At 35.6% G+C, this 26,109-nt stretch overlaps 2 protein-coding genes across 5 annotated transcripts in view; one reads left to right on the forward strand and one right to left on the reverse strand.

Annotated features, from left to right (window-relative positions):
- The window catches only part of ESYT3 (extended synaptotagmin 3), a 48,235-nt gene extending 39,338 nt beyond the window's left edge, over positions 1-8,897 (forward strand). The window contains exons 21-23 of the mRNA XM_087824955.1: positions 7,281-7,386; positions 8,211-8,260; positions 8,586-8,897. Of these exons, the coding sequence (XP_087681081.1) occupies positions 7,281-7,386; positions 8,211-8,260; positions 8,586-8,622 (193 nt within the window). The 3' untranslated portion in view covers positions 8,623-8,897. The remainder of the gene's footprint in view (positions 1-7,280; positions 7,387-8,210; positions 8,261-8,585) is intronic.
- A 3,994-nt stretch (positions 8,898-12,891) lies between these two features.
- The window catches only part of CEP70 (centrosomal protein 70), a 39,887-nt gene continuing 26,669 nt past the window's right edge, over positions 12,892-26,109 (reverse strand). For 3 of the 4 annotated variants that reach the window (XM_016207058.2, XM_016207059.2, XM_016207062.2), the window contains 7 exons: positions 25,424-25,529; positions 21,769-21,933; positions 17,949-18,095; positions 17,600-17,768; positions 17,307-17,421; positions 16,246-16,325; positions 12,892-14,261 (listed from right to left, as the gene is read on the reverse strand). In XM_016207058.2, the coding sequence (XP_016062544.2) occupies positions 14,200-14,261; positions 16,246-16,325; positions 17,307-17,421; positions 17,600-17,768; positions 17,949-18,095; positions 21,769-21,933; positions 25,424-25,529 (844 nt within the window). In that variant the 3' untranslated portion in view covers positions 12,892-14,199. The other variant, XM_016207063.2, reaches the window with a different exon arrangement.

The following is a 26,109-nucleotide window of genomic DNA, read 5'->3' on the forward strand; positions in this document are numbered from 1 at the left end:
TTAAAAATAAACATACCTTGAACCTAAGGACCTAAATTTTTCTCTGAAGCTCCAAGCTCTTTGGCCTCTCTTCCCTCCTGCAACAAAGCATAGGTGGCAAGTGAAACAGCTATCCTCCCCTAGCTTGTCTTCAGTGGGTCTGTAGTGGCAAGTCTTATCCTAAATATTTTTTATTTCAAGTTGACCTCAAGGTACAGAAGTCAAAATCTCATCATTGCTTCCTTCTGCTTCAGGATCCTGAGAAGACATTTCTAGCCAGCCAAGGAAGATATATCTGATAATTTTGGTTTCCTCTTCTCTTGGAATAATTATTCATTTTAGCTTTTACTTTCCTTGCCTTTGGGATCAAATTTCCAGAGGCCCCTCTGAGACCAAGGTTCATAAGTTTAGTGTGTTTTCTTCTTCTTTGGGTCTTATTGTTTCAGGTCTTATATTCAAGTCTTTAATCCATTTTGAGTTAATTTTTGTGTATGGTGTCAGCAGTCTAGTTTCGTTCTTTTGCATGTGGCTTTCCAGTTTTCCCAGCAGCATTAATTGAAGAGAATTTTCTTTTTCCATTGTATGTTTTTGGCTCCTTTGTCAAAAAATTAGATGCCCATATATGTGTGGGTTTATTTCTGGGCTCTCAATTCTGTTCCACTGGTCTGTGTGTCTGTCTTTCTGTTACTACCATACAGTTTTGATTACTATAGCTTTGTTGTATAATCTGAAGTTAGGGAGTGTGCTACCTCTGGCTTTGCTCTTTTTTCTCAGGAATGCTTTGGCTATTCAAGGTATTTTCTGGTTCCATGAGGACTTACTACAGTCATTTTATCTTTCATTTTCTGGTTGCTCTATTGTTTCTTCTCCTTTGTGTTTGTTAATTTGGTGGTTTTCTATGATTTTTTTTGTTGTTGCATGTCTGAGCTCTAGATTTTTGTCTTGTGGTTACCATTAGGTTTATGTAAAAAAAGTTCCATACATACAATAGTCCTTTGTTTTCTGATTGCATCTTATCTTCATAAATTATCCCTTTCAAGTTGTGCATTCAAATAAGCATTCATTTTAAAAATCTATACTTGAGTCCTTTATGAACCATATCTAAGAACTACACGTTGAGTTCATCATTATCAAGAAAGGGTGGGAGAGAGAATTTATTCATTCAATAACAATTTATGCCAGGCACTATCCTATTTTCTAGAGCCACACAAGAAAGACACTTTGCAACCAAAGAGAGCTCTGAGAAAAATTATTAAGAGATGTCAAAATTGCTATGTGGGAACACAGGAAAGAGATTTGACTTCTGTGATAAAACCTCATCTGTTAGTAATTCTCTCTGAAAATTGTATCAGCAAGCTTTGTCTGGATTATCTAGAAAGCAGACCTGGCAGCCTCTACCCTAAAACTAAACCTAGAAGTAAGGAGCCCAGAGGCCTCTTTAAAATATCAAAAGTTAAAGATAGAGAATCTTAAAAGCAAGAGAAAAAGAGTACCAGCATATTTTTCAGCAGAAACTTTGCAGGTGACAAGGGAGAGGCACAGTATGTTGAAAGTGCTGAAAGAAGAAAATACTCTACCTGGCAAGTTATTATCTCTCCTTCAGTTCTGAATAAGTTTTCCAGACAAGCAAATGCTAAAGGAAGTCATCACCACTAAATCGGCCTAACAAGAAATATTAAAGAGGCTTCTTTAAGCTGGAAAAAAATGTTGTTAATTAGTAACAAGAAAATATAAATCTCACTGGTAAAGGCAAATATATAATAATGGTAGTGGATTACTTATAAAGCTAGTATGAAGGTTAAAAAATAAAAGTATAGTAAATATAACTATAACTGCAATAATCAGTTAAGGGATATTTAAGATGTAGCATTAAAAGCAAAAGATGGGGTAAGAGAGTACAAACTATAGAGCTTTATAATACAGTCATACTTAAGATGTTATCAACTTAAAATAGACTGTTCTAAATATAAATTGTTGTATGTAAACCTAATGTCGACCACAACACAAAAGATAAAGAGAAAGGAATCTAAGCATGCCACTAAAGGAAATCATCAAACCACAGAGGAAGAGAGCAAGTAAAGAAAGGAGCAGAGAACTATAAGACATCAGAAAAATTATCTTTTATAAGTGGACTAAATTCTTTAATCAAAAGACATAGCGTGGCTAAATGGATTAAAAAAACCCCAAAGATCCATCTATACGTTGCTTACAAGAGACTCATTTCAGATGTAAGGAAACACAGACTGAAAGGGAAGGGATAGAAAAAGATTCCATGCAAATAGGAACCAAAAGCAAGCTGGGGTAACTATACTTATATCAGACAAAATAGACTTTAAAACAAAGACTGGAATAAGAGATAAAGGGGTCAACCAAAAAAGAGGATATAACATTTGTAAATATTTATACACCCAACACAGGAGCACCTAAATAAATAAAGCAAATATTAACAGACCTAAAGGGAGAAGTAAACAGCAATACGATAGCAGGGAACTTGAACATACAATTTTCATCAATGGATAGATCACCCAGACAGAAAATCAATAGGAAACAATGGCCTTAACAAATACATATAGAACATTCCATCCAAAAGCAGCTGAATACACATTCTTCAGGATAGGTCATGTTAGACCACAAAAGTCTTAATAAATTTAGGAAGACTAAAATCATATTGAGCATTTTCTCCAATCAAATGGCAGAAAATTAAAAGAAGGAAACCAGACAATTCACAGCTATGTGGAGATTAACATGTTATTGAACCACCAATGGGTCAACAAAGAAATCAAATGACACAATGTCTTCAGACAAACGGAAATGCAACATAAAAAAGCTTATGGGATGCAGCAAAAGCAGTTGTTTTTTTAATCCTTACCTGAGGGTATTTTTTCCATTGCTTTTTAGAGAGTGGAAGGGAGAGAGAAAAACACATCAATTGGTTGCCTCCCGCACTTGACCAGATCAAGCCTGCAATCGAGGTGCACACCCTTGGCCAGAATCAAACCCGAGACCCTTCAGTCTGTGGGCCGACGCTCTAAGCACTGAGCAAAACCAGCTACGGCAGCAAAAGCATTTCTAAATGGGAAGTTCATAGCGATAAATCTCTAAAACAAGAAAAATCTCAAACCTAACTTTACACTTAGAAAGTGTAAAGAAACTAGAAAAAGAAGATCAAAGCCCAAAGTTAGCAGAAGAAAGGAAAAAGCAAAGATCATAGTGGAAATACATGAAATGGAGACTAAAAGGACAATAGAAAAGATAAATAAAATTGATAAACCTTTAGCTAGACTTACCTAGGAAGAAAGAAGACCTAGAAGAAATAGGAAACGTTACAACTGATACCACAGAAAAAGAAAGGGTCATAAAAGACTACAATTAACAATTATACACACCAACAGATTTAACAACTTAGAAGAAATGAATAAATTCCTAGAAACACATAACCTACACCAAGGCAATCATGAGGAAACAGAAAATCTGAATAGACCAATTACTTGTTAGAATATTGAATTGATAAGCAAAAACCTTTCAACCAAGGGAAGTCCAGGACTAGACAGCTTCACTGGTTTTTTTCTACCAAACATTCAAAGAATTAACACCAATCTTTCTCAAACTCTTCCCAAAATACAAGTAGAGGGAACACTTTCAAACTCATTTTTGTTAAGTCTGCATTACCCTGACACCAAAACTGGACAAGAACACCACAAGAAAAATTAATTATAGGCTAATATCCCTGATGAATGTAGCTGCAAAAATTCTCGACAAAATATTAGCAAACCAAGTTCAATAATACATTAAAAGGCTCATACATCATGATAAAGTGGGATTTAATTCCAGGGATGCAAGGATGGTTCCACACTTTGCAAATCAATCAAGGTGATACACCCCATCAACAAATGAGTGATAAAAATATCTCAAAAGATGAAGAAAAAGCATTTCACAAAATTTAACATTTATTCATGATAAAAACTCTCAACAAAACTGGTATTCTCAACATAATAAAGGTCATATACGACAAGCCCACAACTAATATCACACTCACTGATGAAAAGCTTAAAACCTTTCTTCTAAGACAGGTGGGGAATGTCTGGCCTTGCCAAGGCAATCACAGGTGGGACTTGAAATTCAATTAAATATTTGACCAAATATAGCAGGCTAATTTTTAAGTTGATAATTTTGTATGGCCCAAGAATGATGTTATAAATATCCAAATGGCCCTTGGCAGAAAAAAGGTTCCCCACCCCTATTCTAAGATCAGGAACGAGACAAGTATGCTATGCCCATTCTTGTCACTTTTATTCAACATAGTATTGGAAGTCCCTGTCAGAGCAATCAGGCAACAAAAAGAAAAGGCACCCAAATTGGAAAGAAGTAAAACTGTCACCATTTGCAGATGACATGATATTATACTTAGAAAACCCTAAAGAATCCACCAAAAAAACCCCTGTTAGAACTAATCAACAGCCCCCTGGCGTGGTTCAGTGGCTGAGCATCGACCTAGGATTCAGGAGATCGAGGTTTGATTCCTGGTCAGGGCACATGCCTGGGTTGCGGGCTCAATCCCTAATCTGTGGTGTGCAGGAGGCAGCTGATCAATGACTCTCTCATCATTGATGTTTCTGTTTCTCTCTCTCTGAGATCAATAAAGACAAAAAACTAGTCAACAAGTGCAATAAAGTTACAGACTACAAAATCAATATACAAAAATATGTTGCATTTCTATACACTAATAATGAACTATGAGGAAAGAGAAAACAATCTCATTTACAATTTCATTATAAAGAATAAAATACCTAGGAATAAATGTAACCAAGAAGGTAAAAGACCTGTGTATTGAAAACTACAAGACATTAATGAAAGAAATTGAATAAGACACACATAAATGGAAAGACAGTTTGTGCTCATGAATTGAAAATATTAATATTGTTAAAAAATTCATACTACCCAAAGCAATCTACAGATTCAATGAAATCCCTATCAAAAGCCCAACAGCATATTTCACAGAAATAGAACAAACAATCCTAAAATTTGCATGAAACCATAAAAGACCCAAAGCAATCTTGAGAAAGAACAATGCCTGAGGTAATATTCTCCCTGATTTTAAACTATATATAAACTCTATTACAGTAATCAGACTGGTACTGGCATAAAAACAGACACATAGATCAATGGAACAGAATAGAGAGCCTAGAAATAAACCCTCACATATAATCAACTAATATTCAACAACAGCACCAAGAACACATAATGGAAAAAGTCTCAATAAATGGTGTTGGCAAAACTGGATAACCACATGCAAAAGAATGAAATTAAATCCTTAAGTTATCATACACAAAAACTAACTCAAAATGGATTGAAGACTTGAATGTAAGACCTGAAACCATAAACTCAAAAGAAAATATAAGTCGGTAAGCTCCTTGATATTGATCTTGTTCATAATTTTTTGGATGATACCAAAAGCAAAGGCAGCAAAAGCAAAAATAAACAAGTGGGACTATATCAAACTAGAAAGCTTCTGCACAGCAAAGGAAACCATCAACAAAATGAAAAGGCCACTTAATGGAATAGGAGAAAATACTTGTAAATCATATTTCTGATACGAAGTAAAATATTCAAATATACAAAGAACTCCTACAATTCAATAGCAAAAAAAAAAAATCCAATTAAAAATGGGCAGAGGATCTGAATAGACATTTTTCCAAAGAAGTCATACAAATGGCCAAAAGGTCATGAAAAGGTGTTCAACATCATTAATCATCAGGAAAATGCAAATCAAAACCACAATGAGCTATCACCTCCTCAGAACCCTTGTTGCACTGCTGGTGGGAATGTTAAAAATTAAAAAATAGAACTACCAGATGATGAAGCATTTCTACTTCTGGGTAGTTATCCAAAGAAAATGAAAACACTAACTCAAAAAAATATATGCACCCCCTATTTACTGCAGCATTATTTACAATAGCCAGGACATATAAACAACCTAAACATCCATCAGTGGATAAATGGATAAAATGTGGTGTACACACACACACTTGTACACACACATTATTTAGCCATAAAAAAAAAAAAAATCTGTTTGTGACAACATGGATGAACCTTAAGGGCTTTATGCTAAGTGAAATAATTCAGACAGAAAAAGATAATTATCAGATGATCTTAAACGTGGAATCTAAAGAAACAAAGCCAAAAACAAACCAAAAAACTGAGTTCATGGGTGTGGAGAACAGACTGGTGTTTGTGTGAGGTCGGGGATGGGCAAAATGGGTGAAGGGGGTCAAAAGGTACAATTTTTCTAGTTATGAATAAGTCACGGGTTTGCAATGTACAGCATGATGACTATAGTTAATAATACTGTATTACATATTTGAAAGTAACTAGGAGAGTGGATCTTGAAAGTTCATCACAAGAATTTTTGTAACTATGTATGGTGGTGATGTTAACTAGACTTATTGTGGTGACCTTTTTTCTCCCCTTCACCCGAGGATATGCTTTGTATTGATTTTTGAGAGAGGAAGGGAGAGAGAAAAGGAGAGAGAAACATCGATGGGCTGCCTCTTGTATGCACCCAGACCGGGGATTAAACCTGCAACCTGGGTATGTGCTGTGACCAGGAATCAAACCTACCACCTTTCAGTGTATGGGATGACGCTCCAACCAACAGAGCCACACCAGCCAGGGCAGTGGTGACCATTTTCAATATACACAAATATTGAATCATTATGCTGTACACCTGAAACTAATATAATCTTATATCACTAACACCTCAATAAATAAAATGACTTTTTTTAAAAACTTAGGAGTCCAGAGGACTCCTGTAAGTACATGTCAAAGCTTTACACTAAGATTTCTCTGCCTTACTCCACAGGCATAAGAGGGAATAGGCTACTATTTTTCATGCAACTCCAGCAAACCTAACTATTCAGCATTGTAGCCCTTAGCTGGTCATAAAAAAACAACTTAGAAGGGTTTGAGGTGGTCCTATTAGCAGGCACTGTTCAGAATGAGATGAGGCAGCTGAAAGAGTGGTCGTCAAGGTAGACTCTGAGAAAGCAAGAAGGAAACCACAAAGCACAGTAGTTCAAGGCACATAGGAGAGGCAAACAGGCTCTTAACACTTCCAGGGTGTGTAAATAACACAGGACAGCGATTATATATAATAGTGATGCACTGAGTATCTGCTACTCAGTGTGCTACTCTCAATTATATCTTCTGTTTTAAACGTAGGAAAATGGATGAAACACTTCAGATTTTCAACAAAAATGATGAAAATATGTAAATCTGATTTCCTGACTTTTTGCTTTTTAAAGATTTGAATTTTTTGTTCCCTTGGAAGAAGTACAGAAGAGGTCACTAGACGTCGCAGTGAAAAACAGTAGGCCACTTGGCTCACACAGAAGGAAGGAACTAGGAAAAGTAAGTACAAGAAGAACTCTTGGTACTCTGACCTCCCAGTACTCTAGCTGGAGTTTGTTGGTGAAAAGGCATCCTTGTAGAAATTCTGATGGGATCATTTAACTTTAAGGAGGGTATGGCTTCACTGGGAGTTTTGTTCCTTTTAAATATTCTTGAAACTAAATGATGTAGATGTGTAAATTAATACGCTAAACCCTATTTTAACAAACTCAAGAATATCCCAATTCATCACTGCACAAGTATTTGAACATCTATGGTATTAAGTGTTGTTTCGATATATACAGTGCTGTTTGTGGTGAAGCTTGGATCTCATTACATCAGTATTTTTGTGGTGATAGGATTTTGCTTAAAGTAGAAGTAGAGGAAATAGAATCCTCAGGCAAATGCCAAAGAGAGACAAAGAAGAATATTTGTACAACATTTCATAGTTGTATTCTACTAAACACCTTATGCTCAGCTTTTTAAAGCCCACTTCTATGAAATAGGTGATATTACCCCCATTTTTACAGTAGAGGCAACTGTGGCATCTTACTTTAAATTATGAATCAGTTAATGAGTAAAGGCAAGCTGTCCTCTCTTTCTGTAACATTCATACATACATTCCTGACATATACAGCGATTCACCTTTCCCCAGGACACTGAGGACACTGTGCTGGGTTTCTGGAGAGGTTCCACGTTGAAAGCCAAAGGGAAAAAGGGACCCTACTCAAAATTACAAAAGCCAAAGAGATCCTTTTTAAGATCAATTCCGTTTATCCCAGTATGTTTCTATTTAATGAAATTTCCTTTTTTTGGAAGGGAACTGATTATTTGTGATTGTTTAGGTACTGATTGATTTATCAAAAGAAGATCTGATTATGGGTTTCTCACAATGGTAAGTGACCCCTTTCATTTTATCACATTAAGCTGCTAGTCAAGATATTATCTCAGTTGCCCATATTCTCTCTCCAAAGTTTTTCCCTTTTCAGTACATTTCAGCTCGTTGGTTATCAAGGAGGGAGGCTGATTATCGCCTTTACAGCCTGCCAATCTCCCTCTCCCAAAGGATCTCTGTCAGCAAAAGCCTTAATCCTGGCTGGCCAACTTATAAAGAGATGGGTTCTGCTGGTCCTATACAGGCCCAGGAAGGCTAGACTGTCCTGATGCTACCACACCATGCTCTCAATACTAACAGACGTCCAAATCCAATTGTCTTACAGGTATGAGCTCACTCCAGATGGACAGCCCAGAAGTTGATGATGAGCAACATTATCACCTTTATATTAAAATGTGTACATATGTATATTTTATAATTTAATTCAGAACAGCCATCTGAAAAAATATATACATACATTGTTGTATGAATTTTACTGAATGACTGGATAGTATTAGGAAGAGGTAAACATAAGTGAAAGCAAGAACTACTCTCTCTTGGTTGGATTTAATTGTTCAAATCCCAAAAGAAATGGGGTATTCGTGGCTAATAAATTATTAGAAACTCAGTGGTGATTTTTCACTTTAAAAAAAAATATATATATCTTTATTGATTTGAGAGAGAGTAATGGAGAAGGAGAGAGAGAGAAACATCAGTGATGAGTCATGGATCAGCTGCCTCCTGCAGGCCCCCTACTGGGGACCAAGCCTGCAACCCAGCTATGTGCCCTGACCAGGAATCGAACCAAGACCCCCTGGATCATAGGTCAATGCTCAACCGCTGAGCCACACCAGCTGGGCCGATTTTTCACTTTTGTTCGGTAATTACAGACCATCTGACTTAGGCCTTGCCTGAAAGTATGTGTCAAAAGTGCCATAGGGGGTGAGGGAGATCTGTTCCTGGAGCAATGGCTAACCAATGGAGGCCGCTTCTTTTATGGGACTAAAAGGTGACCCACCTCCAAATTGCTAAGAGCTAACACTACCTAAGCCCTTCTGGCTGCCACTTCCTCTGCCTGGGGATTTGTTCCTGTATCTGAATTGGAACTAAAATGCATTTTTCTGATGGCAGCAATGATACAGTGATATACCTAAACACCTTGTGGGATGGCCTGGGACCAAACTCCAGCATGTGGAATTATTTCCATAGGAAATGCCAGCCGAGTTCCAGACCCAGGTCTCCATCTGTGCTCCCTTAGAAGAGCACTGGACACTGCAGCAGTCAGTGCCAGAGGGCAAAGGGGCTTCCTGTACCCTCTCAGACAGGTTTGGACTTCGGCTCCACTTTTCAAGCAAACCATGTAAATTGTATATTTCAAACAAGTGCCTCTTTTGCATTTCAAACTTTATAAAACCAAATATTCTTGTTCTCTGATGTTATCAAGGTCACATCCTCATCTCTCCTATCCACTCAGGCAATACCCCCCTTCCATCAGTTTCCTGTCCCCACCACTACATTAACTGCAGCTTTTCTGAAGAATAGTAACATCTTAAAGTTTTACTCTGTTGTTCTCACTTATAAATTATCTATGATTTTCTCTTTTCTATAAGATTAAAGCCCACTCCTTAATTTGCCTTTTAACCTTACATAATCTGGTCTCCAGTTTTTTGCTACTTATATGCAGATGCTGTATTCCAGAACAGTCCAAATATTATATCCTGCCTATTAAATTCCTACTGAAGTCTTAAACGTGTATCTCAAATCTACCTCCTCCATTAAGCCAATCCATACTGAAATGGCCTCTCCCCACCACCTATAGTACAGCATTACTGTCAATACTGTGCATTTTTCATTTTAACAATTCCCTGTCTTGTAACATTTAATTTTTAAAAGAAGTTTATTAGGTATCTACATGCTAAGCAACTACTTGTATTGTGTTTGCTATTTTATGTTTCCGTTTACTCTCCAACTAAACTATAAGCTACTTGAATTTTTACCTCCATCATCCAAGGTTATGCTAAATACATGGTAGATGTATAATAAAATTTGTTTCTGCTGAGATTTCTATTTTGAATGACAAATTCTCATAATAAAGTGGGGCAAATGATGCCTGTCCTATCTACCTCACAATGGCACTGTCATGTTCACTAAGTAGACAAGGGCCTTGAAAATGGTAAAGTACCAAAGAAGTAAAAGGGAATGTATCATATTTCACATCCTGAAATCTGGCAACCTTAAAACCACTGATCAAGATGGAAGACAAAGCAGACAAGTGAAAACCTATCTTTCCTCTTCCAAATACACAGAAAACCTAGTTAAAGCATGAATATTTATTTTAAACATGGTTAATTAAAAAGTAACAGAGGTAAGGTTCCTGGTAATCCAAAGAGGAAATCTAAAGCAATGCAGAGCTGAAGGGGTGTTTAAGTGTTGAAGGGAACCAGAATTTCAGCATACACCAGCCAGGAGGCAAGGCAAGGCAAGGCAAGGCAAGGCAAGGCTACTGTGTAAGGGACAAGGAGCCTAAAAAACTTAGTGTCATCAAGAAAACACCTTAGTTGCCAATAAAGACAAGGAACTAGTTATCAGCAATGGGTGAAAACAATCAGCTAATCTCCCCTACAGGAGCACCGGGTCTAAAATTAAACACAACTGACTTGGTGGGGGAACCCCCAAAACTTGAAACTAATGTGAAAATTGGTTTAGAACCTGGAACCATGTGAAGCCTGGTAAGAGGCAACCACAAACTGGCCCTTAGGGTTGCCATTCCCATCTAGGGCTCATGTGGACCACTGTAGCAGGTAATTCCTACTAAAGGAAAGCTAACTGGTAAAAATTATAAAAAGTAGAATTTTAAAAATACGAGGCACAGAGCAGATTAAACAAAAATAGCCAGTAAATGTATTTCAGCAAGAAGGAAAATGTAACATTAGGTTAGAAGTAGTGTGTAGGAAACAGTGGAGAGCAAAGAAATCTGTAAATTATGTTGGTAAACCTAAGTAAGTTTTGATTGTTTAAAAAATACACACAAGCAAGCAACCAAAAATTTTTGCAAAAACTGGGTTCAAAAACAGTGGCACTAAAATGCTTGTACTGACATCTAAGTAGGGACATGAGGCTGGTTCAGAGGAAAATTAAAGTGTTCAAGCCCTTATCTTATTTAGGGAGCTAAAGATAGTTTTATACTTTTAAAATAAATTATAAGTGTCAGTTACTATTTTATCACCTCTCAGCTCCAAGTCAACCCTTCTTTGCCTGGCTTTTACAATGCAGACACCACAGACTCCTACCTTGGCCAGGGGATTTGATGTTATGCCTTGCCAACAGAGGGCACTGAGTAGAGACTGCAAGGCCAGAGCAAAAAGAGGGACTTTTCTTTCTCCCACTGATGTGCCGTTTTCCATGGCAGCTAGCAAAGTGGCTTTTGTCTCCTGATTGGACACTGACTCACAAAGTATATATTAAAATCTTTAAGATAACCAATATAATAGAGTAACAAGAGAAAAATCAACAGAGGTGAAATGTAAAACTTCCAAATCAATAGTGGAGAAGAAATGAGAATGAAGAAAAATCAACACCCCTCCCCCCAAAAAATAGGAAAGAAGGAAAAGACACAGAAAACTATGATAAATAGATACGGAAGATGGTCAAAAGACCTCATTATATTTGTAATCACAATAAATCCACTATTAAAACCTAGAATGTGAAAGTCCATGAAAATAAAAAATATAGTTATATGCTATTTACAAAAGGTTCACTTCAAACATACAAATATTGAAAATAAAAGGATGAAAATGATATATACAGCTTAGATTTCTGCTTATAGTAATGGTAGCAAACATCATATTGAATGGTGAAACAGTAAAAGACTTTCTTTTGAAATTGGGAACAAGAAAGGGCTGCTTCCTATCACCACTTCTACTCAGCATTATATTGAAGCTTAGGTAGTAAGGCAAGAAAAAACAAGTATATCTGACCAAAACTGTTGTTATATGCAGATGATATGATCATGAACATAAAAATCCAAATTAGTCTGGCCGGGCGTGGCTCAGCAGTTGAGCATCGACCTAGGATCCAGGCAATCGGGGTTTGATTTCCGGTCAGGGTACATGCCGGGGTTGTGGGCTCGATCAATGACTCTCTCATCATTGATGTTTCTATCTATCTCTCTCCCTCTCCTTTCCTCTCTCTGAAATCAATAAAGATATATATATTTTTTAAAAATCCAAAATAATTTAAAGATGAATTGCTAGAATTAATCAAAAAGTTTTTAACAATGTTGCTGGATACAAAGTAAATGATTAAAATTGGAAAAAAGTAGATCTGATAAAGAGGGCTTAACATTCTTACTAGTGGCACTGTCCCTCTCAAGTGGCCCTCCAAAAAACTCTTAGGCCTCTGAGGAAGAGTCTGTAAAACCTCTGTTTTAAACTAAGAGTTAGCCACAGGCTCTTAAGCTAGCTGACAAAACTTAGATTAACATAATTTTTAAATTACATTTCTTCCTTTCAAATACTGTTTAATTTCCAAACTGTCTCATAGCAATTTCTTGCAGTAATCCAATCAACTCAGAATATTTACATTATTAGATATCCAAATATATTTTTTCAAAGATTTTTTTTAAATTTTATTTTAGAGAGAGGAAGGGAGAGAGAGAAACATCAATCAGTGTCCCCTGTATGCACCCAACTGGGGACTGAACCTGCAACCTGGATATGTGCCCTGACTGGAACCAAACCCGCCACCTTTTGGTGTACAGGGCAATGCTCCAACCAATGTAGCCACACTGGACAGGGCCCAAATATTTTTTTCTATCCAATCCTTAAAGACACAGGTTCTTTCACAAATTATAGACTAGTGTTTAGAAATGTAATTGCAGGCTAACAAAACAAAGAATTTTAAATCTAGAAAGAACTATGTCTAATCCCTATCACAACACCAAGAACCTGGATGCTTATCTACTGACATTAGTCTCTCCAAACCACCCTGCTGCTTCCTGGAAATTCTTTACAACATTCTACACAACAACAAACAACAAACAAGAATAACTGAAACATCTTCCTATGCCTACTATTATAAGTGAGGTGGGGGAATGCCAGGGCTGTGGTGGGGGGGAAGCAGCAGTAAGGGGCTTGTACTCATAGATGTGAGGCAGAACACTAGTCCTTTAAGAAAATCAGACTTGAATATTGAGAAAAGATAAGTAGACGGCCGCCAAGGGTGAACCCGCTGCCCAAGGAAGGCTCAGCCTAGTAAGAGAATATGACTCATTATTTGTGAGCGATACAAATAAGTCACTGAAGACACATTTGAAAATTCATCATAAAAATTTTATTTAAGATCTCATGCCCTTATAAAAAGTACATTACATCAAGATTGCCAAAAAAAAGACACTTTTTTTAAGAGACTTATCTACTCATCTCTGTTACCTCGTTATTCTTTTCCTACCCTAACACACACTTCCTCCTCCTTTTCTTCCTCCTGCTTTGAAAGGACAAGTGCCAGGAGGGAAATCTTAATGGAAGGTGCCAATTCCTTGCCAGGAAAGCAACAACTTCCTACTGGACTTTAGAGAGCCACTGGCATTCCTTGTTCCCAGACCCAGAAAGATCACTAAACCCTGAACTTAAATGTGACCTTTCTGTTACTTTCAATCTCTCCCTGAGTTTCTCTTTTACTCATACACTATACATTAAAACAATCTTAAATTTTAAGCACTCAGGAATTGCTTAAGAAATGATTAAAGGGTCTAAAGTTAACTTACTACTTTAACTTAACAACTGTTTTCTACATAAGACTCTCAAAGTTAATAAAAAGTATGAGTGGAGGACCCAATACTAACAAGGGGATGAATTCTGAGAGTAAATACATTTTATAACTCTTGTCTCAAAAGTAAGATCAATCCTACAAAATACTTAGGATGTTAAGAATGCAATTTACACAGTAAAAATGATTTGTTTTCAGTATGAAAGTATTTTTAATTTCTTTACTGCAGGTACAATGGCATCCAAGTTATCAATTTCTGTAATAAAAAAAAGAATAATAAAAGAGTAACTTTATCTAGTGATAGGCTCAAATGAAATGAGAATCTCTATGCAAAGGCAAACCTCAAACACAAAAGCAACAACACTGGTGCCCTCATGCACATGGAGTTTCTCTCCAATAGTGGTGATAAGATTATCACTAATTCAGACAAGATGTTTCACAGGGCATCTTGTTTGTAAAAGCTACCACATACAAGAATTCACTGACTCTGATATTACACTCATTAGCAGTATGCTCTTATTAACAGTTCCTTCTGGCCACATTTATGATATTATGTTACTGCCTCTTTAAATCTGTATAATTACATGGGTGGGCCTACATGGTAAAATCTCAGGTAGAGGCCACCTCTCTCCTGGGTCCCTAAGGATTTCTTTGCATGGAACACAGTCCTATCCTTAATTCTCTTGGAAAGATTTCTCATTAGTAGGATAACTCTTAAGTCTACCTTTTAGGATGAAACATATCTACCTAATAAAAGGTGTGAGGCTTCCCAAAGTACAAATCTCAGATGCAATGTATTATAGAGCTTAGCCTGCTCCAGCTTCCTAGATAAACCAGTTCAGGTTTTTCTCTGCCAGGTTCTTTCTGAATCTGATTTTTCTAAGACTATCTTATTCTAATCAGCCTAAGTTGGAACTCTTTCTGAAAGCTCCTGGCTACTGAGGAAGCAAGGTCCTTTTCTCTGATTATCTAAACTCCATCTCTACTTAAGGTAAGCCCCAGTGGCGGGTTCTCTAGATTCTCACCACTTTTTCTAGATTATTCTGCTAGGCCACTATTCATAAACTCATTTCCTTTACATAAAATATGCTTCCTTGGAATCCACCTTTCTCCCTTAATGTTTAGCTAGATTTTGGTTGTTCTTCCTTCTGCCTAAATAGATGACCTTTGTTGTACTTGTCTGGATCCACTTACAAAGCATCAAGATACAAGAAAAAAATATAAGCAAATCTACAACAGAAAACTTGGTTCACACATTGCATCATGGTAAGGTACAAGATCACACCTGTTTTCTCACTAAATGAGAAATCAACCTTATAAATCAACCTCACAGAGAAGACTCTTGGCTGATCTGAGAATCTTCAGCTTATATAAAAGAGTGTCTTTCTCCATATCTGTTATTCAGTATACTACTCTACTTCTAGATGCATAATACGACATCTAATAATAAAAAAAGTCATGTTTGCCAAAACAGATTTAACTTTCCCAATGTTATATATAATATTTAACTCCAACTATGACTAAAATTCATCTGCAGGGAGACTTGGCTTCTGGAAACAAATGATCTCACATGAACCATGCTGACAATAACCTGAGATGAAGTTTCTATAGAAGGATTCTGAAATAAGTGTTACCAGTACATTTATTAAAATATTAATCAGTAACAAGATCTTCACTACTTAAGTTAACTCCTATCTGGAAGCAAGTAAAATCATATTGTTCTATACCGGCGATCAAACCCACAACCTGGGTGTGTGTCCTTACTGGGAATCGAACCCACCACCTTTTGGTGTACAGGACAATGCTCCAACTGAGCCACATCAGCCAGGGCTAATTTGTATATTTAAAAAACACAGCAAATAGGCACTATCTTTTAAAAGGAGCAAGAGGAAAAGGAGAAAAAAACACCTTCCAAGGTCATAAATTTTATCAAAATTTCTCATTAGATAATGACAGAGTCAGGGCCTAGCCAGAGTAAATGCCATTTCTCATCTTAAGGTCCCAGGACAAAGGCAGCCCCTTGTTCCTTAAAGGATATGTGTTTCTCTGTTCTGTAGACTAATCCCAACCACCTCTAACTACAATTTAGGAGTGTTTTTCGAGAACTGTTAGTGGTTTCCAGACACTTTCTACCAAACACTCTAGGTAAAACACTAATCCAGTGACTAAGGAACATCCTTCCCTCAAACCCACCGACATCTTAAGACTTGAAATTTAAACACCATTTACCGAGATCTTACCTAAGATTTCAAGTAGATCATTAGTGAATGCCTGAAACGCTGGAAAAAACTCCTCATGTTCTTCCAATTTGGTGATAATGCTTTTAAAAAGAAACGCACAGTATACACTGAATTTCCAACTTAAAGTTCTTGCATCTGACTGAATATAGAATATTTTCAAAATAGAAACTGTCCTGCTAATTTAAATATAAATTTAATAATTTACTGCAATCCTTCCTTTTGAACTCTTTGTTCATCAAACATCACTTTTCTAAAAAAAAAAAAAAAAAATCTCTTATTATCAGTGTAAATATCTGCTCCAAGGTTAAATTTAGATAAATTTATATAAAGTTCCCTTAATATGGGGAACTTTCCATTTAGCTCAACGATTCTTAAGAGACCATGTTTTTATAACATATTAAAAAATAATTGGCCTTTATATCTAGTTATATCTATTAAACATTAAGTATCAGTGGTTAGTAAAACAGTGGGAAGGGGAAAAAGACCAGTAGTGAGATAAATGTTCCTTTTAAAAGCATCAAGTATCAGAAAATTCAAATGTCAGATTAAGTAAAGGTTCTTAGAAAACTTACAGAACATATGGAATAGTGAATTTTTTTCCTTCCCATATGTTGCAGTATAAAATTTGTGTGGGTGTGAGGAGGAAGAGTTTTATATTAGAGATACCTAGCTTTAAAAAAAAAAATCTTTAGCATTTTATCTTCTAATCAAATATGGTAGTGTATTAAAAACAGAATTTGTTTATATATTCTAAACTCACATGAAGTTGCAAACAAGGTTTGAATTTCTCCACATATAATTTCCCCTGGGAACAGGCTTACAGTAATAATGCTGGATTATGTAAACTTATCCACCTTCTGTGCCCTACAATCTATTTTTATCTTGAAAATACTTGGCATTCTCTCCATCCCTAACGTGTGAAATTATTTTAGATTGTCAAGTTATTTAAAAGATGCTATTCCAAACAGGAAAGGTAAATAACTTATGAAATTTTGTAAGTCTTTAATTTTACCACTCCAAGCATTCTGGATGACACTTTGCAAGCTTTTTGAAATAAATACCTTTGGAGGTCTTCAGGTCCCAATACCTGCATAACCTGGTCATTCACATTCTCATTAATCAGCCTACACAATTTTCCAACTGTGCTCACCAGCACAGACAATGAGGATGAACTATCTGCAAAAGGGATATAAAAGAATAGGAAATTTTAGAAGAGAATTCTCAAAATCACTGAGTCAAATATCTTATGCTTTAGTTATCCTCAATTTTTTACTTTAAAAAATTTTACCTGCATTTTGTTGATTTATTAAGAATAATTCTTAAATGGGGGCCCAAAATGACAGAGGGTCATTACCTAATTCTAAGAGTTCTTGGAGGTTTCTCACAGCATTGTTCATTTCCCCAAGCCTAGTATAAACTTCATTCATTCGAGGATAGACTCCATTTAAAGAAGGCACATCAAACAATTTTTGGAAGTGAGAAACAATAGCTTGCAAAGTTTGAAAGTTTGGCATATTGCTGTCCTGTCCAAAAAAGAGGGAGAAAAAGAAAGATAGTTCACATCTTAAAATAATCCCAAACCTTTAATAAAAACTTTAAAAAGAGAAACAGAGTCCTAGTAGAACAAATGTCAATATCCATATATCAATTTTAAGTTAAGATTACATTAAAATGTAAACCTTTACATAAGTATTAAATATTACCTTTTCCTTATTTTCAACTTCTTCCAACATGGTATCTACTATAAATAGCAGGTCTTCAACTCTAATACCTTCATTTTCATCCTGCTTCTTTAAATTATGCCAAGGCACCAATTCTGCAGACAGTATTTTCAAGGACTTATACAAACCCTTTATAACAAAAGAAACGACATGATATTATTGATTTTAAAAAATAGTCCCCAAATTAATGCTAATAACATATAATTATGTTTCAATATCTTTTTAAAAAATCAGGATGTTAGGGGTTTAATAAATTCATTAACCATTATCAGTATTTTTTAAAAAATACCATTACCAGTTTAGAAAAAGTCTGTTAAATTAGTTTTCTCCAGGTAAATACAGGCCTTACATAAAACATTCCATATTGATTGTCTTGAATCTGGTTTTAAGTAACTATGTTATTATTAGCATATGTTATTTAAATAATTGGTTTAAATTAATGATGGGTAAAAAATAAGCTTGTTCTTTATATTTTTGCCTTGAATTTTTTATAGCTGACTTATTAAGATGTAATTCACATAGCATAATATTCACCTTAAGTGTACAATACAGTATTTTAATATATTTACAGAGATGAGAAGCCATTATCTAATTTCAGAACATTGTTATCAACACAAAAATAAACCTGCACCTACTTGAAGTCATTCCCCATTCTTCCCTGCCCCAGCCCTTATCTTTCTTTTTCTCCCTGGGTACTACTAATCTACTTTTTTTTCTATGGATTTCCTATATTCTGTGCATTTTACATAAAATGGAATCATACTATAAAAGGTCTTTTGTGACTGGCCTCTTTCACTTAGGATAATATTTTCCAGATTCATCCATGTTATGGCAGATATCTCCAGGCAGGTTTTAATGTGAAAGGATGCCTGAATTAATTCTACTTAGTCTTCATGATGTCCTACTTAGTTTTCTTGGCCTAGACATGTTACCCTAATCTATTTTAAACTGTGCACAAGGGGCAAGGCTACTGAAAGTTTAGAACTGTTAAGACTGGTCAATTGATAAATATTTACTGAACATCTATGTGTGCATGTCACAGTACTTGGCCCTTTAGAACAATGCTATCCAAAAGAAATGGAATGTGAATTACAGCAATTTTAAATTGTCTAGTAGCTGCACTCTAAAAGTAAAAAGAAACAGGTGACATTAGTTAACTCTAATATTTTATTTAACCCAATATAACTGAAATGCTATCATTTAATACTTAATAAATTATTTTTTCCATATTAAGTCTTCTAAATCTTGTATTCTATACTTACAGCACATCTCAATTGGAACTAGCCACATTTCAAGTGATCAAGGCTACATGTGACAGGTGGTTCCTGTATTAGTGCAATGCCAGAATACAGAAAGAAGTATACAAAAAATTTTCTAACTTCTTTTAGTTTCCACTTATTTAACACTTTCCAATTCATGCCCAGGCCTCACATATTTACACCTTTAACCTTTCATTTGGTAAGAAGGCAATGACCTACTTTAGCAATTCAAGGTAAATACATTCAGTGTCAAATGTTTTAAATATTAAGTACCACCAGAATTTGAAAAAAGTCAAGAAAGTCACAGCATGATACCTTCATTAACCAATGCTCCACTCCATCAACAAGGTGCAATCATAAGCAAAGGGTCTATGTATAAAAACCATACCAAATAGAAAATTTTGCTTGAGAATAAAAGTATTAACAAAATTAAGAAAAAACGATGTCTGGTATACTTAGCAGTGCAAAATGGTCGTAGTACAGTCCATCAAGTAAGCCCTGAAAAACCTAAAAAAGGATCTCCTAGGTTCTCCACATGGCTCAGCCTTGGGGATGTAAAATTATTAAGGTCCTTCTGACTTTGGATGACTGGTCTCTGCAGCACTGGGGAATGGGAAAGCCGCAGTGCACTGGTTGAAAAAGCTAGTCTATGGCCCACCTTTCCTGGAAAGGCAGGTGGGAAAGACAGGAGGAAGGAGGTAGCCAGTTAGCAAGCTCCATGCTTTTTCCGTCATTTTACCCCAAATCTAACCTGAGAAAAAAACTAATCTGGGAAAATGGTGGTTCCCAACTTAGAGGCTGCTACCGTGTAGTAAACCTTTCATATGAGGAAACCTCAAGGAACCTCATGTAGTTTCTCAATCTGAATCTTGATTCTGCAATATAAGGTAAATATCAGAAGCACTGCCCCAAATCCATGAGTTACTTCAGTGGCAGAGCCACTAAATTCCTGTTAGGGGTCCTCAGGATATTCTAATTATAAACCTAACTCTCGTCTCCTTCCAGTGGGAAAACTATACAGTAGCAAGAATTCATCACCACTGTAAAGCTTTTTGGGGGGCCCCTTCCTCCTCCAGAATCTGGAGTACAAGTTATCTGCATCATCCAACTGGCACTTCATGGCTTGTTTTCATTTCTTGTAATGATATATAGTGAATGGTGAAATTTTATTTCATATATTTTAATATGTTCTGTTTCTCCAATTAATCTGAATTTTGAATATCATAAATAGTCAATAACTATCCACTTATTTGATTCTTCCCTTTGTCTCCTTCCCCCTTCTAGTCTTTCCCTTGTCTCGGGAAGGCTGGGGCATTTTCTGGCCCATCTGCCCTAAGAAGAAAAGTGGAGTCAGTGTTATTCCCTCCTACTAGAAGAATCCCCTGGCAAGCAATACCTGGGGGAAATGCCATGATTTACATAATTAACCACTAATTATTTCGCCCTCTTCTGAGATACAAACTGGAGGAACTTAGGCCTATAAAACAGGTACATTAAGCCAACACTGTCACTCAATTACAATTTTTTTAATTTTATAGCTTTATCTGAGCCCTATTTAAAATGGGAAGGTGAAATTAGGCTGAATGTAAAGATTCTTTCATCAGTTACAGGTGTGTTTTCATTAAAACTTTTTAAAAATTCTGTATCATTTCCATTTTGTTGCCTTGAAATGTGTTATTCTGCTTCATTCTTCTGACAAATATTGAGTGTTAATCACATATCAGGAAGTTCCTTGGGACATGTGAGAGACAAAACCCATGGAACTTACACATTCCTACTCATATCTTCTGCATCATTTATACTTCCTGTAATAAGGTTTCTATTGACAAATACTATTACTGACTCACACCTTCATGAACAGAGGTATGCTATATATATATTAGTTATTGAAAAATCTAAAATTTAAAGGGAACAGAAATTAAATACTATTGACTTTAGCAATTCACCTTTCAGTGAGCTACTCAACAAAAACTGAAAAAAACCTGAAGTTAATACAGAATATACAATAATTCTATAAAGTGAAGAATATCCCATCTCCCATAGATAGAATAGGTAACAGTAGTAATGGCTGCTATCTGATCACAATCTGCTGTACAGGATAGACAGATATGGAGATAAGCTTTGAAAGAAAAGAAATAATTTAAAATATGAAGAGAAAAGAAACATCCCCAATTAAATGGAATGAAATCTATAGAGAAATAGGCCAGGAAAATCTGTAGCATGGGGACATCAAAACAAGGGAGATGAAGGGAGAACAGGGAAGGACTCAGAAGTCAAAGTGGATCTACTACAGATTTTCAACAAGGCAATGGGCCTAAAAACATCTCGTCTGGTAGAACCTTATAGGAGGCAAAACTTACAGTAATGACAACATCAAATAGGTAGTACTTAAAACAGATATGTAAGTAGCAAGATTCACATTTAGATAAGCCTTGTCAGCTTTACAGTTAAAACAAACAAAACAAATTAAGCCTAGTCCTATTAATAAAGTCCACAGACTCCAATAGATTTTCAAAGCATGTGAAGAATATTCAACCCCTCACCTTTAGGGAAGTCAGCTGATCTGCCCACATTTCTAATATAGGAACAAGATGCTCAAATCCGCAATCAAGATCTTTATTAAAATGTTGGGCTCCTCCTTTGCTCTGTTTATAAATTATTACTGGAGCTCCTGGATTGTGAATAATTGAATTGATGCTATTCAGTACCTTTAAAAAAAGACTGTTTTTAGTTGAAATCTTTAACCATAGTACTTTAAAAGTGATATATGTTAAAGGAGTACTTTATATGTCAATGTAACATCATCTTCAAAGTTAATTTTAGACATTAAAAAGATATTTAATAAGACTGACACTTGTAATTTTTGGAAGTACAATAGTTTCATCAACATAATAAAACATGTAAGTTCTAATGAGAACCACAGACTTCACAGAGAAACTACAATGTATTTTTAAATGATTTAGACTTGAAAGTAGTTGTGATCTATTATAATCCACAAAGAGAAGAATAATCATCCAGATATCCTATTGTTTCACAGCTTCAGCTGAAGTTCAAAGTAAAGACAATGAATTATAGAGTCCAACACACTCTAAAGAGAAATCCTAAAAACATCATACAGGTCTTGCTAAGAGGTGATCAGATTGATTCTGGATAGTGATCAGCCTATTTATGTTAGAGATTGTTAGAGATTCATTGTACAGGATTCACCAAGATAAGTATATTTTAAAGGAATGTACAGAACTAGTGAGAGAAAAATGCTGCGCTGTTTTTCTTTTCCCCCAATAAAAGCTACAGGTCTCCTGAAAATTTGACTTCTGATGCTTATTTATATGCAGTTTTGTTTGTTGTTTTAGTGTACTTCAGTATTTCACATCTATTTAAACTCTTTGAATACCATTTTAATGGGGGGGGGGGACAACAATTTCACTCCACTAAATTATCGATGAGAGCAAGAACAGTCCTTCTCCCCCTGCCTCAGACCAAAAGTAAGGAGGGCAGCAGCACTCCTAAGAGAGACCAGGGAGCTGATGCTAGCTGAGCTTCAGAAGTTCACAGGAATCCCCACCCCCCGCCAAAAGCTGTGAGTTCTATGTCATATATCATCCGAAGAAAGAAAAGGGATATCAGAACCAGCAAGTTTAAAGGGAGAAGAGTACAGTAATTCCCTTATTTACCACCACCAAGGCCAGCCTATTTAATAAATGGTCATATGAGTATAAAAACAAGATACCATTCTGATCTTGAATCTTTGTCCCTATTCATACTTCAAGCTACAACTCATAGGTCTCCTAGTTATATGACTTCAGATGTTTATTTAGGAACATTTTTTTTTTTTTCAGTTCAAGGAAGTGTATTTTGGCCCTGACTGGGTAGCTCAGTTGGCTAGAACATCGTCCCCATACACCAAGGTTGTGGGTTTGATCCCTGGTCAGGGTACATAGAAGAATCAACCAATGAGTACATAAATAAGTGGGACAACAAATCAATGTTTCTGTTTCTCTCTCTCTCTCCCCCCCCTCCCCCTAAAATCAATTAAAAAAAAATTTTTAAAGAAAGTGTATTTCAACATTTCACTTATATCTAAACACATCATTTTAATGGAAAATTAATTATTTCTTCTATGCTGAATTATTGTTGACAGGAAGGTATATTTTTCCTTATCTGATGAGTGGCAATAAAAGATGTATTAACAATGAGGAAATGGTAAAATGACTTAATTCCCAGGGGTATGGGAATTAAAAAAACAAAACTCACAATAAAGGTCTTATTCAGAAAGAGCTCGCAGCTACTAATAGACACTTGGTATGGATTAAAAAAATGTATTTTTAAAGATAATCATCAGAATCATTAAAAGGATTATGATGATGAACATTCTAACTACTTGAAGAGAAAAAAAGGAAAAAGGAATCTCAACAAATGTCAGGAAAAGAAAAGAATGAAACAAGAAACCATGAAAATAGAAACAGAAAATAAGATGTCAGGAATGAAAGCAGATGTGTGTTGGTCTCAGTGTCCATGAATGGTTTGATTCCTCTGTTAAAGGATAAAGTCTCTCAAATGGAATCTAAGAAACAAAATGAAATAAAAGAGATTCAGTTATATATACCAGGTCAAAAGAGCTATCCAAAACAAAATAGTTTTCAGAAAGGTGACTAGACATGAAATCAACACAGAGATACATGAAGAACCAACAATAATCAATTAGAAAATATAATGGAAAAAAGATCCCACACAATAGCAAGTTATAAAATACCCAGGAAATAAATATAAGAAATATGCAAGAGCTAAATTTAAAAATATATATAACATTTGATCAAAGACTATCAAGGAAGACCCAAATAAAATTAAAGACATATTTCTGAGTGAAGTGATTCAAAACTGCAAAGGTATCGTTTTTCTGAAAAATAATTTAAAAAGTTAATTGAATTTCAGTTCATCTCGATGGGATCTATTTTTAAATTTGACAAACTGTTCATCTGGAAGAATAAATGTGCTAAAAACATAGTCAAGGAAAAAATTTAAAAGAACAATGACAAGATACTTAACCTATAAGGTATCAAAACTACAAAAATTTAAAGACTATGAAAACAGTATAAAAATGGAACAGACTAGAGTCTAAAAACAAACCTATGCATACAAGGGAATAAGACATATGGTAAAGGTTTCACTTCAAAAAAGTAGAAAAAAATGGTGTGTTGGAAACTGCAAATTCAAATGCCTATGGAAGCCAGGTAAGAACATAAATAACTGAAGCAAAGATGGGTGGGGACTATGGCCTACTGAAGAGCACATGCCCATATGTGACCGGGGAAACACATAATTTTGCTCTGATAATAACTGCACAGGATTTTGTTTCCAGATTCTCTTTTTTTTTTCCAATCCTCACCAGAGGACATGTTTTGCTTGATTTTATAGAGACAGGAAAGGAGAGGGAGAGAAAAAACATCGATGTGAGAGAGAAATATCCATCGGTTGCCTCCCGTATGTGTCATGAACCCATGACCCTTCAGTGCATGGGACAACACTCCAACTAACTGAGCCACACCAACCAGGGTGCCAGATTCTCTTTTTAAGAGAAACTATAAATAAGGACTTAAATAAAATCTCTTAATTTAAAAAATATTAGTAATTAACTCAGCGTTTAAAAAAACCCTGTGTGGGTCCACTAAAATAAAAATGCAGGCCCAATTCCATCAGTAAATTACCAGGCTTACTTGCACATCTTTTTAATAAATGCTTACCTATCTATTCTACAAAATCAGTAAGGTAAGATATCTACATCACACCATATAAAAAATTAAATTTCAGATGAACTAAATATCTAAATATAAAACAAAACCATAAAGAACCTTAAGAAAATGTACTTATATAATAATAGTAATACCAGCCACAGCAACACCAAAAACAATAAAAAGGGAAACGGCTTAAGGGAGAACAGGCAAAAGAGTAAAATCTTTTTTACACTTACCTGCCTTTTACTACCTGCTCTGAACCAGGCCAAAGTCTCTTTTAAGGGTTAAGACATATTCTAAGGCAAGCTAACTACAATGTTTTTAGCCAAACAGGTATGGCATGGCAAGACAAAACAGGATAAGCAGATACAAATATAAGTATTCCTTACCAATTGGTAATTTATTACACTGCAATTGAAACCAAGGTTAACTACAAACACCAGTCTCTTTGCCAGCTAGTCAATACCTGAAAGTATCTTTGGTCAATTAGGGCCTGCTGCTGGTTATCTTTGCTGGGCTCATCTTTTTTCTCTGTGTCCTCAGCCTTGTTTGGACTGATAAGATCCTGTAATCTAAAGGGGGGGAGGAAAGAAAATCAAGATAATACAAAATGCTTTCCTAGACACTAGATTAAGATAAACTCAGCCAAAGATCCAGCTACCCTCCCAAAAGCTTTATTTCATTTTATATATGTGTGTGTGCATGTGCTCACACACACATGCCTTTTTAAAAATTTAAGCCATATTGTCATTGGAAAAGAAGGTCCTCCCAATACACCACAAATTAGAAGGCATTGCTGAAAACAAAAGGGATCAGACTGAAGAAGAAAGTTCTAACTACTCCCTAACACTTGCAAAAAAAAAAAAAATAGGTCCTAGCAGGTTTGGCTCAATGGTTAGAACATCAGCCCACAGACTGAAGGGTCCCGGGTTTGATTCCGGCAAGGGCACATACCTCGGTTGCAGGCAACCAATCAATGTGTCTCTCTCACATTGATGTTTCTCTCTCTTTTTTTTTTTTTTTTTTTTTTAAGAAGTGGAAAGATCCATTTTCTTTTTTTGTATCTTTTATTGATTTCAGAGAGAGGAAAGGACGGGGAGAGAGAGAGATAGAAAGATCAATGATGAGAGAGTCATTAATCGGCTGCCTAGC

Source organism: Miniopterus natalensis, chromosome 15 (assembly GCF_054644295.1).
Source record: "Miniopterus natalensis isolate mMinNat1 chromosome 15, mMinNat1.hap1, whole genome shotgun sequence".
Taxonomy (NCBI): Eukaryota; Metazoa; Chordata; class Mammalia; order Chiroptera; family Miniopteridae; genus Miniopterus; species Miniopterus natalensis.